The 15782-nt window shown below is 40.8% G+C and overlaps 1 protein-coding gene across 8 annotated transcripts in view; it reads left to right on the top strand.

Moving 5' to 3' along the window:
* mical2b (microtubule associated monooxygenase, calponin and LIM domain containing 2b) overlaps positions 1-15782 on the top strand; it is a 68400-nt gene that overhangs the window by 35489 nt on the left and 17129 nt on the right. For 3 of the 8 annotated variants that reach the window (XM_084364303.1, XM_084364302.1, XM_084364309.1), the window contains exons 13-26: positions 490-689; positions 3448-3536; positions 3834-3902; positions 4008-4136; positions 5187-5363; positions 5488-5763; positions 5883-6020; positions 7678-8175; positions 9738-9839; positions 9997-10089; positions 10322-10363; positions 11874-12060; positions 12323-12396; positions 14115-14190. In XM_084364303.1, coding sequence (XP_084220429.1) covers positions 490-689; positions 3448-3536; positions 3834-3902; positions 4008-4136; positions 5187-5363; positions 5488-5763; positions 5883-6020; positions 7678-8175; positions 9738-9839; positions 9997-10089; positions 10322-10363; positions 11874-12060; positions 12323-12396; positions 14115-14190 — 2150 coding nt within the window. The remainder of the gene's footprint in view (positions 1-489; positions 690-3447; positions 3537-3833; positions 3903-4007; positions 4137-5186; positions 5364-5487; positions 5764-5882; positions 6021-7677; positions 8176-9737; positions 9840-9996; positions 10090-10321; positions 10364-11873; positions 12061-12322; positions 12397-14114; positions 14191-15782) is intronic. The other 5 variants (XM_084364305.1, XM_084364304.1, XM_084364306.1 and 2 more) reach the window with 5 other exon arrangements.

Genomic DNA, 15782 nt, shown 5'->3' with positions numbered 1-15782 from the left:
GGTTAGAATGACATCATTTCTTTGAGGAGACACAATTTGTTTTAATCCTTGTCATAGCAGGTAGTTGTGATTCCACACGTACTGTATGATCTGTACTAGAGATGATAGATGTTTGCATGGCTGGTGGTTTTTTCCATGATCCAAATGTGTATCTGTCAAACAAAGCAGTCCTCAGTTCATTTTTCTAGTGTTTAATGACCATTACAGCCTTGTTTGTTCTAGCATAGCCAGAAACTTTTAGCTTTGTTATTACTTCAGGAAGCCGATGTGCGAGTGCTAGGTAGAAAAATAATAATTTAATTCAGCATGATATTCTTATTTTTAACTTTAGTCCATCACCCCTGAAAGACAACCCAAACTAATCATAAAGATGCAGCCTCCTCCTCCTGTTACGCCACTTCACCATCTGCCAGCTCTGTGAATATGGAGGATGTCTGAAGAGAAAATAGAAACTCATAGGCTAACCTCCCCTCACTTGTTCTTTCTCAGTGACTATGACTCTCTTAACGAGGAGGACGTGGCGGGGAACAACCAGTTGGCGTTTGACTTGGCCGAGCGAGAGTTTGGCATCCAGCCGGTGACCACAGGAAAGGAGATGGCTGCGGACGCCGAACCAGACAAGCTGCTGATGGTTCTCTACCTCTCCAAGTTCTACGAGGCCTTCAGGAACTCCCCAGGAAACGACAATGGTCAGGCTTCTTCCTGCTTCTGTCACAAAGAGTCAAAACAGGGTCCATCAATTTATTCCATCAGCTGCTGTGAAGCTCTGTGTTACAATGTGAAATAAGGGTTTAAATGAGGAATTAAAGTCTAGTGGTAATTCTAGTGTTAAAATGGAAAGTAATATTTCCTGGTTGCAGTTACAGTGAATGCTAACAGGGAGCTGTACTTTCTATAAGAGTGTCTGTTCTCCATATTCCTTAAGTCTTAAATTTCAGGCTGGTCTTCATTAAAACCTGAATTGAAATTAACAGGACTGCAAACAAAAAACTTTACACAACACCAACATAAACTGTAGGGCTGTACCAAAAAGTTTGAAGCTTCGTTCATAATGTTGAAATTTACATTTATATGCTGCACGTTCTTCCTGTCTATTCATTCTGTTTAAACCTGGTATTTGAGCAAAGTTGCAGATAAGTTTAGGCTACAATAATATATAAAGTATTTATACTATTTTTAGAATTAGAATCCAGTGTTGGCTGCGTAGCCCTGTTTCCCAAGTCAAAATTAATTGAAAAAGGAGTGATGTAATAATGTCCAGAAATAAAACAGGATTTTATTTAACAAACTCTTCTGCTTCAACCCATATTTGCAGCACACACATATGGTTGTGTATTACAACAAGGAAACAAGCTTTACTCGAAAAAGTGCTCAGTGTGCTAGATACCTCAACAGAAGGGAAACAGGACAGCACGGAACAGTTCTTTTGGTACCATCCACAACTTTTACAATGAAAACGAATAAATCAATCCTAATGTGTAACAAACAGGACTAAATTGAACCAGACTGCTTGGTGGATATGAGGCTGTATTCCAACAACTGGTTTGGCTCAGTTATGTTTATTATGAAAGTTGAATCTGATGAATCACTTAATTCAAATTGAGGACTTTGTTCGAGAATTTTTTTAGGGTGTTGCAATCATAACATGTTATGACGGACATTTAAAGTTTTCATTCAAAAACCTCAATAGAAGATTTGAATGTAAAAAAAAAAAAATTACATTTGGTGAGCCACAGACATTTTGGTTTACAAATTCACTCCAGCATATAAAAAAGGGTTCCAGTCATACAGAACAACAGATGGGGAAGTGCCTGGCTCAGCTATGCAGCGCACAGTTGGACACAAAGTTTCACCCTAACCACCAAAAAATGTGTAATACTATACCAAACCAAAAAAAGCTGTGAAAACAGGATCTCTTTTTCTTTCTCCAAAAGGAAGGACAAAATATTACTTTGCCTTCTCTGTTAGGGAACAGTACCACAAAAAATCCCCATATCCGTTAGATAGTTAAGAGAGACTGGTCTTCAAAAAACTGGGGTTCCTTACTGCTGATATCTTCTCAGATTCTCTTAATGTCAGTATACAGTGCATTCTGTTAAAGTATAGGCACATGTGTACTTGACATAATGGAGGCTCAGGGACTATTTTATCCACCGTGTCAGCTAGAGTTGCACGTTACACAACCGTGGTCAGGTTAGTCCCTGCCAGAGACATGACTGGTATGCGTGCTATGTCTGTGGAAGCCATATCCAATCACTCAGCTCTGGTCACACCACCACTGTAAGCTGCAGCCACGTTTCACTTCTCATGCTTTAATGTTGATGTCCTGAGGACCGCAGTGTCACCACAGAGCAGTCCTCACCTCTGAAAGGCTGGGAAAATCATTTATCCTCAGTGAGCCATTTTCACAGTCCATTTGGTTGGAATGTACTTGGCGACATTTTAGGAGCTTAAGTTTTTGGTTTGGTTATTTTTAGTCTGCAATTATGTCTACACTGTGTGCCGTTGTTCTATAATGGGCCTAGGTAATGTGTGTTGTTATGCAAAGTTTTTTAGTCAGTTTCTGATGATATATGATATGTATATATGATATGAGTCCGAGGATGAACCCCCCACACATCGTGCTGATTGTATAACTCTTTATACACATCCCCTGTTCTCATGCAGACTCCAGTTCAGCTAAATTGAAGTGTTATCTGGTGTTGCAGTGGCTTTTTCTGTGCAACCTAATCAGTTATTTTGATGTTTAAAGCCCCTATGTGTCGATTATCTACTGTCATTACTCTCTTTATACTACTTCTCTTGTTGACTTGGTTAGCATTAACACTGCTACTAGCTTCCATGTCTGAATGGAGTTTCATGTGTCATGTTACCAACAGATGTCTGTCAATGTGAGCTGTGCATCTAAAATGTTTTGGAAATGTAAGGACAAATGCTTCATACAAAATTTTAGTTTACTTCTTTGAACACATTACTGGTTGTTTAGGGGCAGAAATAGAATATAATAGTCATAAGGATGTTTTCAGTAGTGTGATATCACCTATAAGTATCGATTTCTCGTTACCATCAAATGAGCCTTTTATATCTACAGAGGAAGCGGGTCCAGCACACCGGCTTTAGAGAGGGCCTTCCCTGGTTTTAGCAGCCACCATACGGTGAGCCGAGGGGTGTTCAGCTGGTTGCAATCAGCAAACCTCACTGCTAGATGAAACTAAATCCTACACACTGGTCCTTTAGATACTGATGATGTCCACAATTAAGCTATAATGATTTTTGTGGCAGCACGACTTCCACCCCCCTGCTGCAATCATCTCCTTGATTGTTTGTAAATGAGAAGCCTGTATATAGGGGCTTTCATGTCAACACAATCTTACTTAATAACTTTTAGAGTGTGGATAAATAAATAGGCTTAATGCAATCTTAGTATGACTGTGTTCTCTATTCTAGGTTCAAGAGAACCAGATGAGAACAGTGAAGAATATCCAGCTAAAGCCAAACTGGTGAACCAGCCTCAGCCCAGGAAGAGGATACCCAGGGTAAAGTTGAAAAACGTCTGATGCTTTCATTGACCCTCCTCAGGGACTTTCCATTAATCACCAGCTAACTATTCACAGTTGTTAAAATCTTGATTAGCTAACATAAAGATCAATGCATCTTTTGTAAAATGTATGTTATCTAATCCTGAACATCAATCTCAATGGTGATTAGAGGGATTCTTGATGTCTGCTCATGTGAACAGTCAATCACATGATCAGTTAACAGGCTCAACTTTTACACCAGTTACAATCTTATCTGAAGCTCACACGATTCTCTGTGAATGAATCTTGTCACAGGATGACAAGAAACTGGAAGACGATTCTGAGAACAAGAGACGGCGAAAAGGCAACCACTACCTCTCTGAGGTATGTTGAACAGGAGGTCTGAAATGCAAGACATTCCAGTTTTATTCAATGCTGAGTTATATTTAATGTTCCACTCCCTGCTCTGTATCCCTGGTGTGGAATCAGTTGTCCTGTCACAGTGCCCCCCCTGCTGGTGAGGACGGGGAGCTGCGGGAGAACAAGGTCCGCTCCATGGCAACTCAGCTGCTGGCCAAGTTTGAGGAGAACTCGTCGACTGGAAAGATACGCAGCAAGGTGAGAGAGGGACAGGTTGAAGACAGTCCCATATCAGAAGGGACTGTGACACCTGAATAACTTTCATGCCCAAGAGAGTCGACTTGGATTTGTATCTTACATGACAGCATGTAATTTAACTTGTTGATTTCTTTCAGCAAGATTTGAATAATCAACTCCCATCACAGCAACAGAATCATGTTGATCAACTGTTAAGCAACTGAGTACCTGATTTGTAAAATGTATCAGTACTATATAACGAATGTTGACATTCAAAACCACTTTAACTATCTAAATGTACGAGGTCTTTGAACTTCCCAAGAAGACTTACTTACTTACTTATTTATCTATTTAGGGTCTGAACTATTCTGTTCAGGCCTGACTGCTCATCGTCATTAGTTCGAAGGATCCATGTCTGACTTCCATCAATCTAAATTGATCAATATCATTTTTGACTTTTCTTATATATTTGTGGGTTTATATTGAAGTGATAGGTCATATTTGTCAATACGAAGAATCTTAAATTAGGGATTTCAGAGCACCATACCTTCAGATAGATGGTTTTCAAAATAAAATGTTTCACTGTCATAAATTCAGTGGCATTCAAACATTTCAATGTTGAGTGCGTTCATTAGTGGTTAAATATTACAAGAGAGATATTAAGTTGCTTATAAGATTACAATTCTAATGGCTATTGTTTGCTCCCATACATGAAGTGACATTATGTAGGAGTTGGTAGTTTGTCTGATTTGGCACTCCAGTTTCTGAGTACAACAACACTGTTGTACTTACAAATCCCAGGTTTCTGATTATATTGTCAGATGGAATGGTAAACAAGCTAACGAGCTAAAGGCAGCTACAGCTGAGCATCTAGTAAAACTGTCTGACTGTCAGGAAACTCAATTCATTACCCAGAGTTGAGGATAAACGGGAAGCCATAACTCTGCTAAATGTTGGTTGCTGCTCTATTAATGCTCAAAGTGCGTATGTATTTTAGATCTCTCAGGCCTACTTCCTCTCCTTGATTTTCCTTTCCTGTCTTATTTCCCTTTCCTTTCCTCCTTGCGTCAGTCTGATGAGGAACAATCAGATCCATCCTCCTCTCCTCCTCTGTCCACCACCCCACTTCCTCTCTCAGAAGAGGAGGAGGATGAGGAAGAGGAGGAGGGCAGAGAAAACCCCCGTTTTGCAAAGCCCAAGGATGTCCCTCCTCCTACCCCTCTTCCTCCCCCTCGCCCCAAGTGGCAGGTAACACCTCTCAGCTCTTTCTGTTGAGACTGAGTTTCATTCAAGTATTACAAATAAATAGCATATTAATATGTAACTACTCTCTTGTTTCCTCCTGCTCCTCGTCTTTTCTTCCTGTTTCCAGCCTTCCATCTACCTCCGCTTACTGGAGAATCCCAGTGCTGTGGCTGAGCAAACCACCTTCCTCTATTCCCCCAAATCTCCTCCCCTCAGTCGTTCTCCTTCACCCTCACGCTCCAAGAGTCCATTAAGTCCTCCTCGCTCACCGAGCCCTAACGTTAGCACACGTTACTACCCAGAACGCACCTCTCCTGACCTGACAACCCGTCATTTCTCTTCTTCTCTGTCTGTGTCGGATCTTGATCATTCCTCTGAGAGGTCAGAGACGTCGGCACAGCAGGTGAATTTCATGCCACTTCTGTACATTATTTTTCATCATCAAGCTTATGAGTTGGTTATTTACAACTCAATTTTCACATGTTCCGATCTGATTCCCACCACCTCCTGCTGTCCGTGCAGAGACTGCCTGCCAGAGAGTTTTCCAGGAGGAGTATAAAGGAGAGAGCCGTCCTCCTCTCCTCCTTGTTTCCTGGCTCCAGCAGACCTCCTCCTGATCCTCTTTCTCCTGATCCTCTTTCTCCTCTTCCTCAATCTCAGGTTGTGTATTGCACCAACCAGAATGCTTGACTAATGTCACGGTTAGACTATTGCATGGTCATGATAACGGCATGCACCTTCGACTTGTTAAACAGTGCATCATGGCTCCCTGTGTGAAGGGTGCAGCACAGTGTACAATATACAATCAGTCCCCTGTTCATGTCCAGTCAGAGCTTGTAGCAGTGGGCCTACAGACCCTCAGGTTCAGTGTGTGATCTATCCTGGATGTCCACCTGTGTTTCTGATCCTGAATGTTAGTGTTTGAATTTGACCAAACCAGTTTAAGCAACTGGATATTTGTTCATTTTTAACTTCATTTAAATCACTTCATTTTTTAATTTAACAATTTAGCTATCGTTTTGTCATAATTGGATTCTTAAATTTGAATGTGGTAGCCTCTTAATAAGAATTTTTACCTGAAGAAAGGTTTTTCTAGAATTGACTTTTAAATCTCAACAGTGAGAGTATTATAGAATCTCTGCATGTAGCTTGTTGTTATTTGCAGGTTTTTTTGTGTTCAGGATGTGTAGTTAAAGGCATGCTAGGCAGGATTTGTCGGTTGATCCTAGTAAACACACCATCCAGACCAACCCAAAGTGTTGGTATTTCCTGACCCGGGAATGAGACTCCACAATCAGCCACAATCTCTCTGATTGCTGGGGGTTGTCAAAAGGCGTACTTAATTGTTGGGTTGCCCGTTCCTGGGTGTGTTTGGCACCAAAAATGTCCTAAACAGCTTTATCCTTCAGGCTTTGAAACTCCTAAAGCTCATTGTCAACACATATTTGTATTTGTTTTGCTTATTTAGCATAAAGGGACTACATCTCACATTTCAACACAACGTTGTGAGAATTAAATTAACCTTAAACCTTGATATTGTAGCTTAGGAAAATCCTGCATCATGTACCTTAACATCAACACTGTTGTTTGTAAAGTTAATCATTTGTATACATCCAACTTAGTGATGTATTTTTGAATAACCCACAGTAAAATGTTGGGAAAAGCATCTTTAGGCATTATTTGTGTGTGTGTGTGTGTGTGTGTGTGTGTGTGTGTGTGTGTGTGTGTGTGTGTGTGTGTGTGTGTGTGTGTGTGTGTGTGTGTGTGTGTGTGTGTGTGTGTGTGTGTGTGTGTGTGTGTGTGTGTGTGTGCGTGCGCGCGCGTGCGTGCGTGTGTGTGTTGATCACATGTCATTGGCAGTGGCCTGGCAGGATCAGCAGTGTAGCCCACACCTTTCACCACATTTTGTTTCAGATATTGTTATTTCTTGCTTGGTGCACAGAAATATGTGACTAATAATATCACTCATTTTTCCAACTGAGCCCCGCCACTTCAAAGCAGTTAGAAAGCCATAGAGAAAACAGCCAAAACAGAAACGTCTAATTTGAAAAAACCCAAATTGTTTTGGATTTGAGAGAAAACTGTGTTGAAGCTGTTTGAGTAAATTAGATTTTCAAGGCCTTTAACTACATTCACTAAGACACTTCATTCTTTATTTGATTGACTTTGTAGAAAAAGTTCTCTTTTGCAACAGAAGTGAACTGTTAACAGTGTCACTGACCTGTCTCAGCTTTTAAAGTGATTAAGTTATCTTCTCATAACTTTCATCCTCCTATTCTACTCAGCCTGTAATTTGTGTTCGCCTTTTCTTCTATAGGTGGAACTATCTGCCTTTCCTCCCTCCTTGTCTCCACCTCCTCCTGCTCCTCCCTCTGTCTCTGCATCCAAGTGCTCCACCATCTACCCTGTAGTCTACCCTGTCCCTGAGCCCACTGCCCAGGCCGGTTTCTCCTCTGTCTCCCTGGACACTGCTGGACACAAGGACAAGATAATGATAGACTCCTCTCCTTCCTCCTCTTTCACTGACTCTGAAAAAACAGATCAAACCTCCTCTCTTCACGTTGTTTCCTCCACATGCAACATCAAAACTTCTTCTGCACTTGCTTCAGCTTGCTTTGACGAGAGCCAGGAGCTGTCCTCTCCCCTCTCTGATACGAACTGTGAAAATGGACACAGCAGCTCATCTTCTCCTCCAGTTTCTTTACTGCACAAGGAAAACTATGAGAGGAGGCATGAAAGTGAGCAGCAGAAGCTCCACAGAACTGCTCAGGAGACATGTGACGATAAGACTTTAGATGAAAATGATGACATGAAGGTAACAGTTTCCTTACACATATCAACTGCCTGCCTGAAGACAGCCTGCTAGTCCAGTATTAATAACCTCACACGTGTCCAATCAAAGTATCCTACTCTGAATTTCCCAGACTACTACATGTAAAGTGTGAAGGATTTATGGGCAAAAATGTAATATATTTCTCATAGTTATACTATCTTTAGTGTATAATTACCTGAAATGAAGAATTGTTGTTTTCATTACATAAGAATGAGCCTTTTATATCTACGAGGGAGCAGATCCTCCTTCATAGAGTCGACCATGTTGCACCACCATGTTTCTACAGTAGCCCATAAGGGACAAACCAAACACTGACCCTAAAGAGGGCCTTTCATGTGGGTGGGTGAAAAGAGGGGTGTTCAGTTGGTTGCAATCTGCAACCTCAGCACTAGATGTCACAAAATCCTATACACTGGACCTTTTCTAAAAGGATGTTTTTTTTTTACTATTTTTAAGATGGCTATAGTTATGTTTCTTTTAAATTGTGTGTTGAAATGGCCATTTACGAGACAGTGCAATTCAACACAGTAAACCACATGCAGAACATAGATTTTGCACACACTTTTTTTTATGATATTTCAAAATGAAGTGTTCAAATAACACTTAATTCAAATAGCTTGGACCTTGTAAACTTAAAATGAAATCAAAATGAAAACTAATTTAAAAAATCATCTTCCCTTGTTGTCCAAGCTTTTGAGACAAGTTTAGCTAACTTTAAGACATCAAAACAGATGTCTGCAGCTGCACTGAACTGTCTATTATTTCAAGTGTTTCATGTTGTAACTCTCTTACTGAATTTACTCAGTAAAACGTCCCTCTGGGTGTTGAATTTGTGCAGGAGCCAAACATTTTCTGCTAGGGTGAAGGAAGTTTGAAAATAGTATTGATTTACCCGAAATTTGTGGCAAATTAGTCCTTCTAAAGAAAGAACTAGAACACTGTGCAAAGGATGAATTCAGACATTAATGACATCTGTCAGAAACCAGGCCCAGAACAGTGTTGTAGAGCCATCTTAAAGTTCATATCCATTATTCTTGTGCCAAAATACACTGGAAGAGCTTCCTCCCAAAGCTACATAGTGATGAAATAACTGAATTTCACTGGGATCACTGGGATGCAAAATTCTTATATATAGTGTTTCTAGAATATAAATATAAGGTTAAGTCCTTGGAGCAAAATCACATGTACTTATTTGTAATGTATAGGTTAATGTATTGTAATTTGTATACATGTACAGTATTTCTGATGTACAGCCTGAGGAAAGAATGGGTTAAACCATTTAATTAGGGTGAGTTCATAGTGCTATAGGAAGAACACACTTGAAGAAAGACTCAATACTTTGTTCCCATATCAACATAACTGTTTGTATTTTGTCTTGATGAGCTTACCCAAATACAGACAAGAAAACCATACACTCATAGAATACATTCAAAGTAGAAAGACAATACAAAGAGTATGAACAGAAATGGAAAAATAATCAAATATATGACAGATATGAACTGTGTATCACTGTACAAGTGACGTTCATTCTGGTGTTTATCTAGTGCAATGGGAGCTGCGCTCTTGAGACCCCCAGAAGAATCAGTCATAAGTCAATAGTCCGCTCTGAGAGTTGTCCCACTGGAGCTCCGAGTTACACTAAAGAGGTACTCGTCCAGACCTCAGTCCCATGATTTCAAATTAAATCATGCTTTTTTTCTGCTTTTTCACCTGTCCTCTTTCTAACTCCTCTGTGTGGTTTCCAATTCCTTCCTTTCCTTCCCTCCAACCCCCTGTGTTTGTGTGTCCCTGGTGTTATGTTAGCGAACAGTGGGAAAGGTATCATCAGCCATAGACGCTAAAGCTCAGTTACTGGCCATCCTCTATGAGACAGACCACAGGCCCAATGCCACGCCGGTAAGATGCATGCGGATGTTGCAGAGATAAATCTAACCCACACTTCATGGTCCAGTACATTAGCACTGAAACCTCTTTAATAAAAAGAGCTGTCAATACTAAATATGATGATTTCAAGTATGTTACATTACATTATGTTTTGAAAAGTAGGATTTGATTAAAACAAAATAAAAAAAGAAGTTCCTTTCCCTGCTGCTCCGTGCTTTGACACCGGATAATCTGCCTTTCTTAGGCTCTGGTTCCCTGGCCACGGAGGGCTCCCAAGGCTGAAGGGGTAAATGGGTTCTGCTTTGTCTTCATGAGGGCAAAGCAACAGAGCAGCTAGTATGTTTGCAGCAGTTTTGGATGGTTTGATACCTCAGAGGACTCGCTGGCTAACAGCTCACATACATCTGCATGCAGTTATAGCTAACTTTAACTGCCGTTTGGCCTATAAATATATATTAGTTTGAAAAAGCCTGTTAGCTGTAGTGTCGCAGGATGAGACTGGATGATGATGATCAGCTTGATGCTTACACATTGCTGATGGTGGTGTTGTAGATTGTAGTCACATCGTTTGAACTCGAGTCTAACACAGTTCTGCTTCTTTGACTTGATCTAGGATCGATAGGGATGCATGATATGAACTTTGCGGAGCATGTATTGCAAATTACAATCCTGTTTTCTTCCTCCACGCGGGAGACGACATGCTCCCTCTAGTCCACGCTGTGTGGCTCTTGACCCTTGTGAGAGGTTCCAGTGACATGAGACTTGAAGTTGGATGTCGATAACCTGACTAGTGTATTTAATTGAAGTGAAAGTAAACTGGCAGCAGCTTTAGTCCTATTTGCATTCCGTGATTTAAGATATTGAGCTATTTTACATATTTCACTTGAAAGCTTACTTGATGTGTTGTGCTAGTTAATTCTACACTGAGTCTTTGGGGTTTGACTTGTGTCTTAAATTAATAGTTGACATTTTGGCTGCTCATTTGCTTTCTTTAAGTGAAAAGATCGATACCACTCATGTCTGTACAGTAAATGTGAAGTTAAAGCCAGCAACTGATTATCTGAGCATACAGACTGGAAACAGCTAGCTTAGCACTGTATGAAAGATAAAGATCTGCCAGCAGCCTGTCTAAATAGTACACTAAGTCTTGTTTGTTTTAATCTGTCCAAAAACTGAAGTGTAAACATGACAAGTTGTGGTTGTACAGGAGGTTATGTGTAGTAATTATTTCTTGTACAGACATGAGAGTGATGTCAATCCTCTCATCCAACCCGAGGCAAGAAAACTATTACGAGTTCTTTGTCTTTAAAATGTCAAGGCCCCTCGAGAAAACCCTCGAGTGGCATGGATCATTTACTGTTTTAATATCCTGGTGCAATAAAAACTGAACCACAGCGAGGTCTGGGGATTATAATGAGTAACTGGGGCATTAACATTATGATATTTAAGTAAAACGAGCTCTTGCGGTCTCAAAAACACATTGACATGGTATAGCTGCAAACCTGTCGCTTTTGCCATAATTCAACTGGCAGCACCACATTTTTGCACCTTTTCATAAAACAAAATAGTTAATTATTTTAAATATCTTTTCTCATAATTCTTCACTGATTTTATGGCAATCTATCTCCACCATTGTCTGTGATGGGTGCAACTGCTTTAACGGTTTACTATTTCACTGCTGGACCACACAACTAATGTATTTTGTCTACTTTATTGCAGGCAGCTCTCGGAAATAAGTCTAAAACCTTTGTCTCGAAAGGCAGGATGTAAACTTATCCTGGTCCTCTTCCTTTCAGTGTGTGGTACGTAAGGACCTCCCTCCCGGCCTCGGGGGCAGCGACGTCTGCCACTTCTGCACCAAGCGGGTGTATGTGATGGAGAGACTGAGCGCCGAGGGCTACTTCTTCCACCGCGAGTGTTTCCGCTGTGACGTCTGTAACTGCACCCTCCGTCTGGGTGGGCACACCTTTGACTCGCAGGAGGGTACGTTTGATTCACTGTGACTGTGGATGTATGTAGATGTACATGTAGATAGGGAGTTTTTGTTGTGCAGATGTAGTTTGGGCACTTCAAATCCTTGTTTTAACCTTGGTGTTACACAAAAATGTTGAGATTTAGATGAATCATTCCAGTTTGGGAAATGTTGTTTTCTGTCACTTTATTTTCCTGTTATTTTAAGGAGATTTGTTATTGTACTGTACTCCACATTGAGCAGATTTCTAATTTTCCTGTGCTTCATTTACAGCAAAGTTCTACTGCAAGGTGCATTACGCCCAGCGCCAGTCCAGCATTCACACGGGGAGGTTCAGAAGGAGAATGGTAAGGAAGCCTGCAAAAACAAAACAAAACTGACAAGGAAAATGTAAAATGAATTGGAAGTGTTTTTGCATCCAAAAAACATGCCATCATCTCTTTATTGATTTGCTGTCATTTACCTGCTCCAGGATTAGCTGGCGTGCTACTAACATTTGCAAATGTCTTGAGGTGCAATTGCTAATAGCCTGTGCAGATGAATGCTATTATCCTCTGAAGAGAAACCACAAAAATAATGTTTACTCTTTGCCCCACAGTTCAGAATTTAATAAGAAATACTGTAATGCCACATGGTGGTGCAATTTGCAACTTCTTTCAGTTCTGTGATCTCACTCATCCATCTTGCCAGGCTTCAAGCTATTCACTTGTGGCAGAACACACAGTAGTTTAACCAATCAACATCCTTTGAGGAACTACCGACAGCTACGAGCGTAGTTTAGATGTGACACCTACAAGAGAAGTGCCCGTTTGTTTAAAAACAACAATGTTGGCTCCTCATGAGGTTAGCATAGACGCTAGCATAGATGTCCAATGAAAAAGACGTCTCTCTTCTCTTTACTGGTTTCAACTTTCACTGTTGACTTGATTAGTTGAACTCGTAATAGATGGTGATAGACAGATGGTTCGTCCAATCACCTGCCAAGTATTTTTTGAAAGCGACATCTGGCGCCTTGGTTTAGCACCTTTGTGAAAGGTATGATTACCACAGAATTATAGATTGTAGGCAGTCGCCTATTGAATCAAATTCAGTGTGAATAAATGACTTCTTCTTTTCAGGATTTATGAGTTACCAGCTAAAGCATGGTGCTTATGCTTCCACTGTAACGCCACCTATAGGTGAAATACAGTAACATTTCACAAGATTGTTTAATGCCCATATCTGTACCAAGGACATTACTGTACATTGAAACCTGGACAGTGTTGGAGGTGGAGACCCATTCATTCCTATGAAAGCTGCTCAGTGGTGCATGAAGCCATAATGGCTCGACTTCCCGGCTATAAAATGATCCGTGTTGTGGGGCCCATAGAGCATGCACAGTCGTGAGACTTCCTCTGAACAAGCCGGCTAACTTGAATAGAGATAAAATGATTTAATCTTGTGGCTTTTTTTGCCCCAGTGCATCATGTGACGATGTATTTACACGGTTTTGCCACTATGAAAGTTGGCTGCAAAGTCTGGTGCTCTTCCTGGGGGCTTGATCTGTACATGTGTACCAACATTGTTTGCAATCTAATGCTGCACTGTAGAGTTCAGGCCTTTTAGGTAAATAGACAAATGTGAAAATGGTGGGAAATGGTGTAAGGTGAAAATAGGAGAAGCTTTGTCTTGATCCATGAAATTATTTACTAGCCAAAAACTCAAAATGTTTTATTACCCACCATATGGTGGCACCATTGAGAGCTCCTTTAAAAATGTGGAGGGCCAAATTACCTGTGTGCCAAGTTATTTTTTTAGAATGTTTAGTGATGTTAAAGGTGTCCATGTTCTCCTTTTTTAATCCTTATGGGGAAAACAAATGCAGGATTTTTGCTAGTGCAAATCAAATGTAAGATCACTACCAAGAGTCATTGTACAGGTGTTGTAATCTCAGACACACACCACAATGTGTCAGAAGGGTAAAAATAAGTATGCAGGATTACAATGACTGGCTGTATTTATCTTTCAGTCCTGTCCCTTGTCACTGTGTTTCATCGTTTCCTCCTGTGTATCTTGGTTTGTGTAGGATGATCGTGTCACACCCTCATCCTTGAGCAGTGGGAGCTACTCAGCAACGGGCAGCGTCCAGATCCAGCCCCCAGGTACCCTGGTTTCCTTGCTTAGGCGAGGCCTGAGCTGGCCGAGGCGTGCTAGCCGGGCTGTGTGTGTGTTGCCTCGACGGCTGTTTGGAAGTGTGTGTGAGTCTTTCACAGCTGTTGGGTCTCACGTCAGGAGCTACTCACATGACTATGTGTTCCTGTATGAGCTGCTGAGCCTGGGCTGTCCTCTGCTCTGCATGATGCACGAGGTGCTGGGACAGATCTACCAGGAGCAGCAGCTGGCCCAGCAGCAGCTCACTGCTCACCAGTTCATGTAGGAAGGGCTGGGCCCAGAATCCAAAATAGATCAATCAGTGGTTCAATAATGTAAACATTTTGAAACCAAATAATATTTCCTACATTCCAAGTGTCCAGAGTTATTTAGTTTTGTGTTTTTGAAGTCAAAATGTTTGACTAAGTAACTTCAACAGTTGCTGTAAAAGTGCTTCACTTAATTAGCTCCTGCTGCTTGTATTGTATTTAGTGCCTGGTGCGCAGCACAACAAAGCGCCAACTTAAGCAAATTGTCATATAGGTACTCTGACTATGTTGTGTATTTAAGTATTAAATGGTACATGCTGAGCCAACCTCAGGGGTGATGCATGAATGTAATGCTGCAGCCCTTATGAACCTGTGGCTCTGTTAGTAATGAGCTCAGATCCCCTGGTACATGTTTGTTGACTGTCAGGGTCTCCTGGTGTTGTACCCTGCTGAATGCATCTCTGACTCACATGGGCTTGTTCCAGGCTGCTGAAGCTGTAACACCTGAAGCTGTTAGTAATTACATTCATATCACACAGCTGTCACCAGATGATATGTAACAGCGTGTCAGTGTCATTTGACTCTCTTGTCTGAAGAGAACAACCAATTGGATTGTCACACAATGTTAAACCTTTTTCCCTCCTGCACTCCAGACAGGCTATCTGTAAGAAGCAGTTTATAATGTGCCAATTAATTGCAGTAGAGTAACCTGGAAGATGCCCTCTGACTCTAACCTTTAAAGCCATCAGGCTGGTGTGGTTTCCTCTCAGTGAACTAGTAATATGTCAGAACTCCACACAGTGTTTGATGTTTCACTGACTGCATATTGCCTGCTGCACCTTAACTCTGCACCACAGAGATGTGCAATGGAAATGCCAAAACAGTATTATTACTTTTGATATAATTTCAGGAAATACTTTTGTTATTTGAATTACATTATTTGTTCTCGGTGTCAGTATTCACTTTGATGTATTCTGTTAAAGATAATTGACTGATCTAACAGATATTTAAGGCTCATTATTTATGGTCTTGTTTACCTTTAGAACTCAAATCAGCAACTCATTTGAGTTTTTTTGTCATTTTTTCAGATTTTTCACTCTTTGTTTTCAAGTGTTTTTTTACTCTGCTTGTTACAAGAGGACCTGTATGTACTTCTAAAATCAGACAAGTCAAAAACTTGTTCACACTGGATTGTGAAATCGATTTGAAATCAGTTTAGACTGATCTATACCTTGGATAATTTTTTGATGAAAGTCGGTATAAGCCACAAACAATGAGCCGTATCTATGATCATTCCAGGCTGGTGTTTTTTGTGGTGGTCATATTTGCTTTAA

Source organism: Pagrus pagrus (genome assembly GCF_965226575.1).
Source record: "Pagrus pagrus genome assembly, chromosome: 10".
In the NCBI taxonomy this organism is placed as follows: Eukaryota; Metazoa; Chordata; class Actinopteri; order Spariformes; family Sparidae; genus Pagrus; species Pagrus pagrus.
Note: the sequence above shows the minus strand (reverse complement) of the source record. Positions and strands in the feature narration are given on the sequence as shown.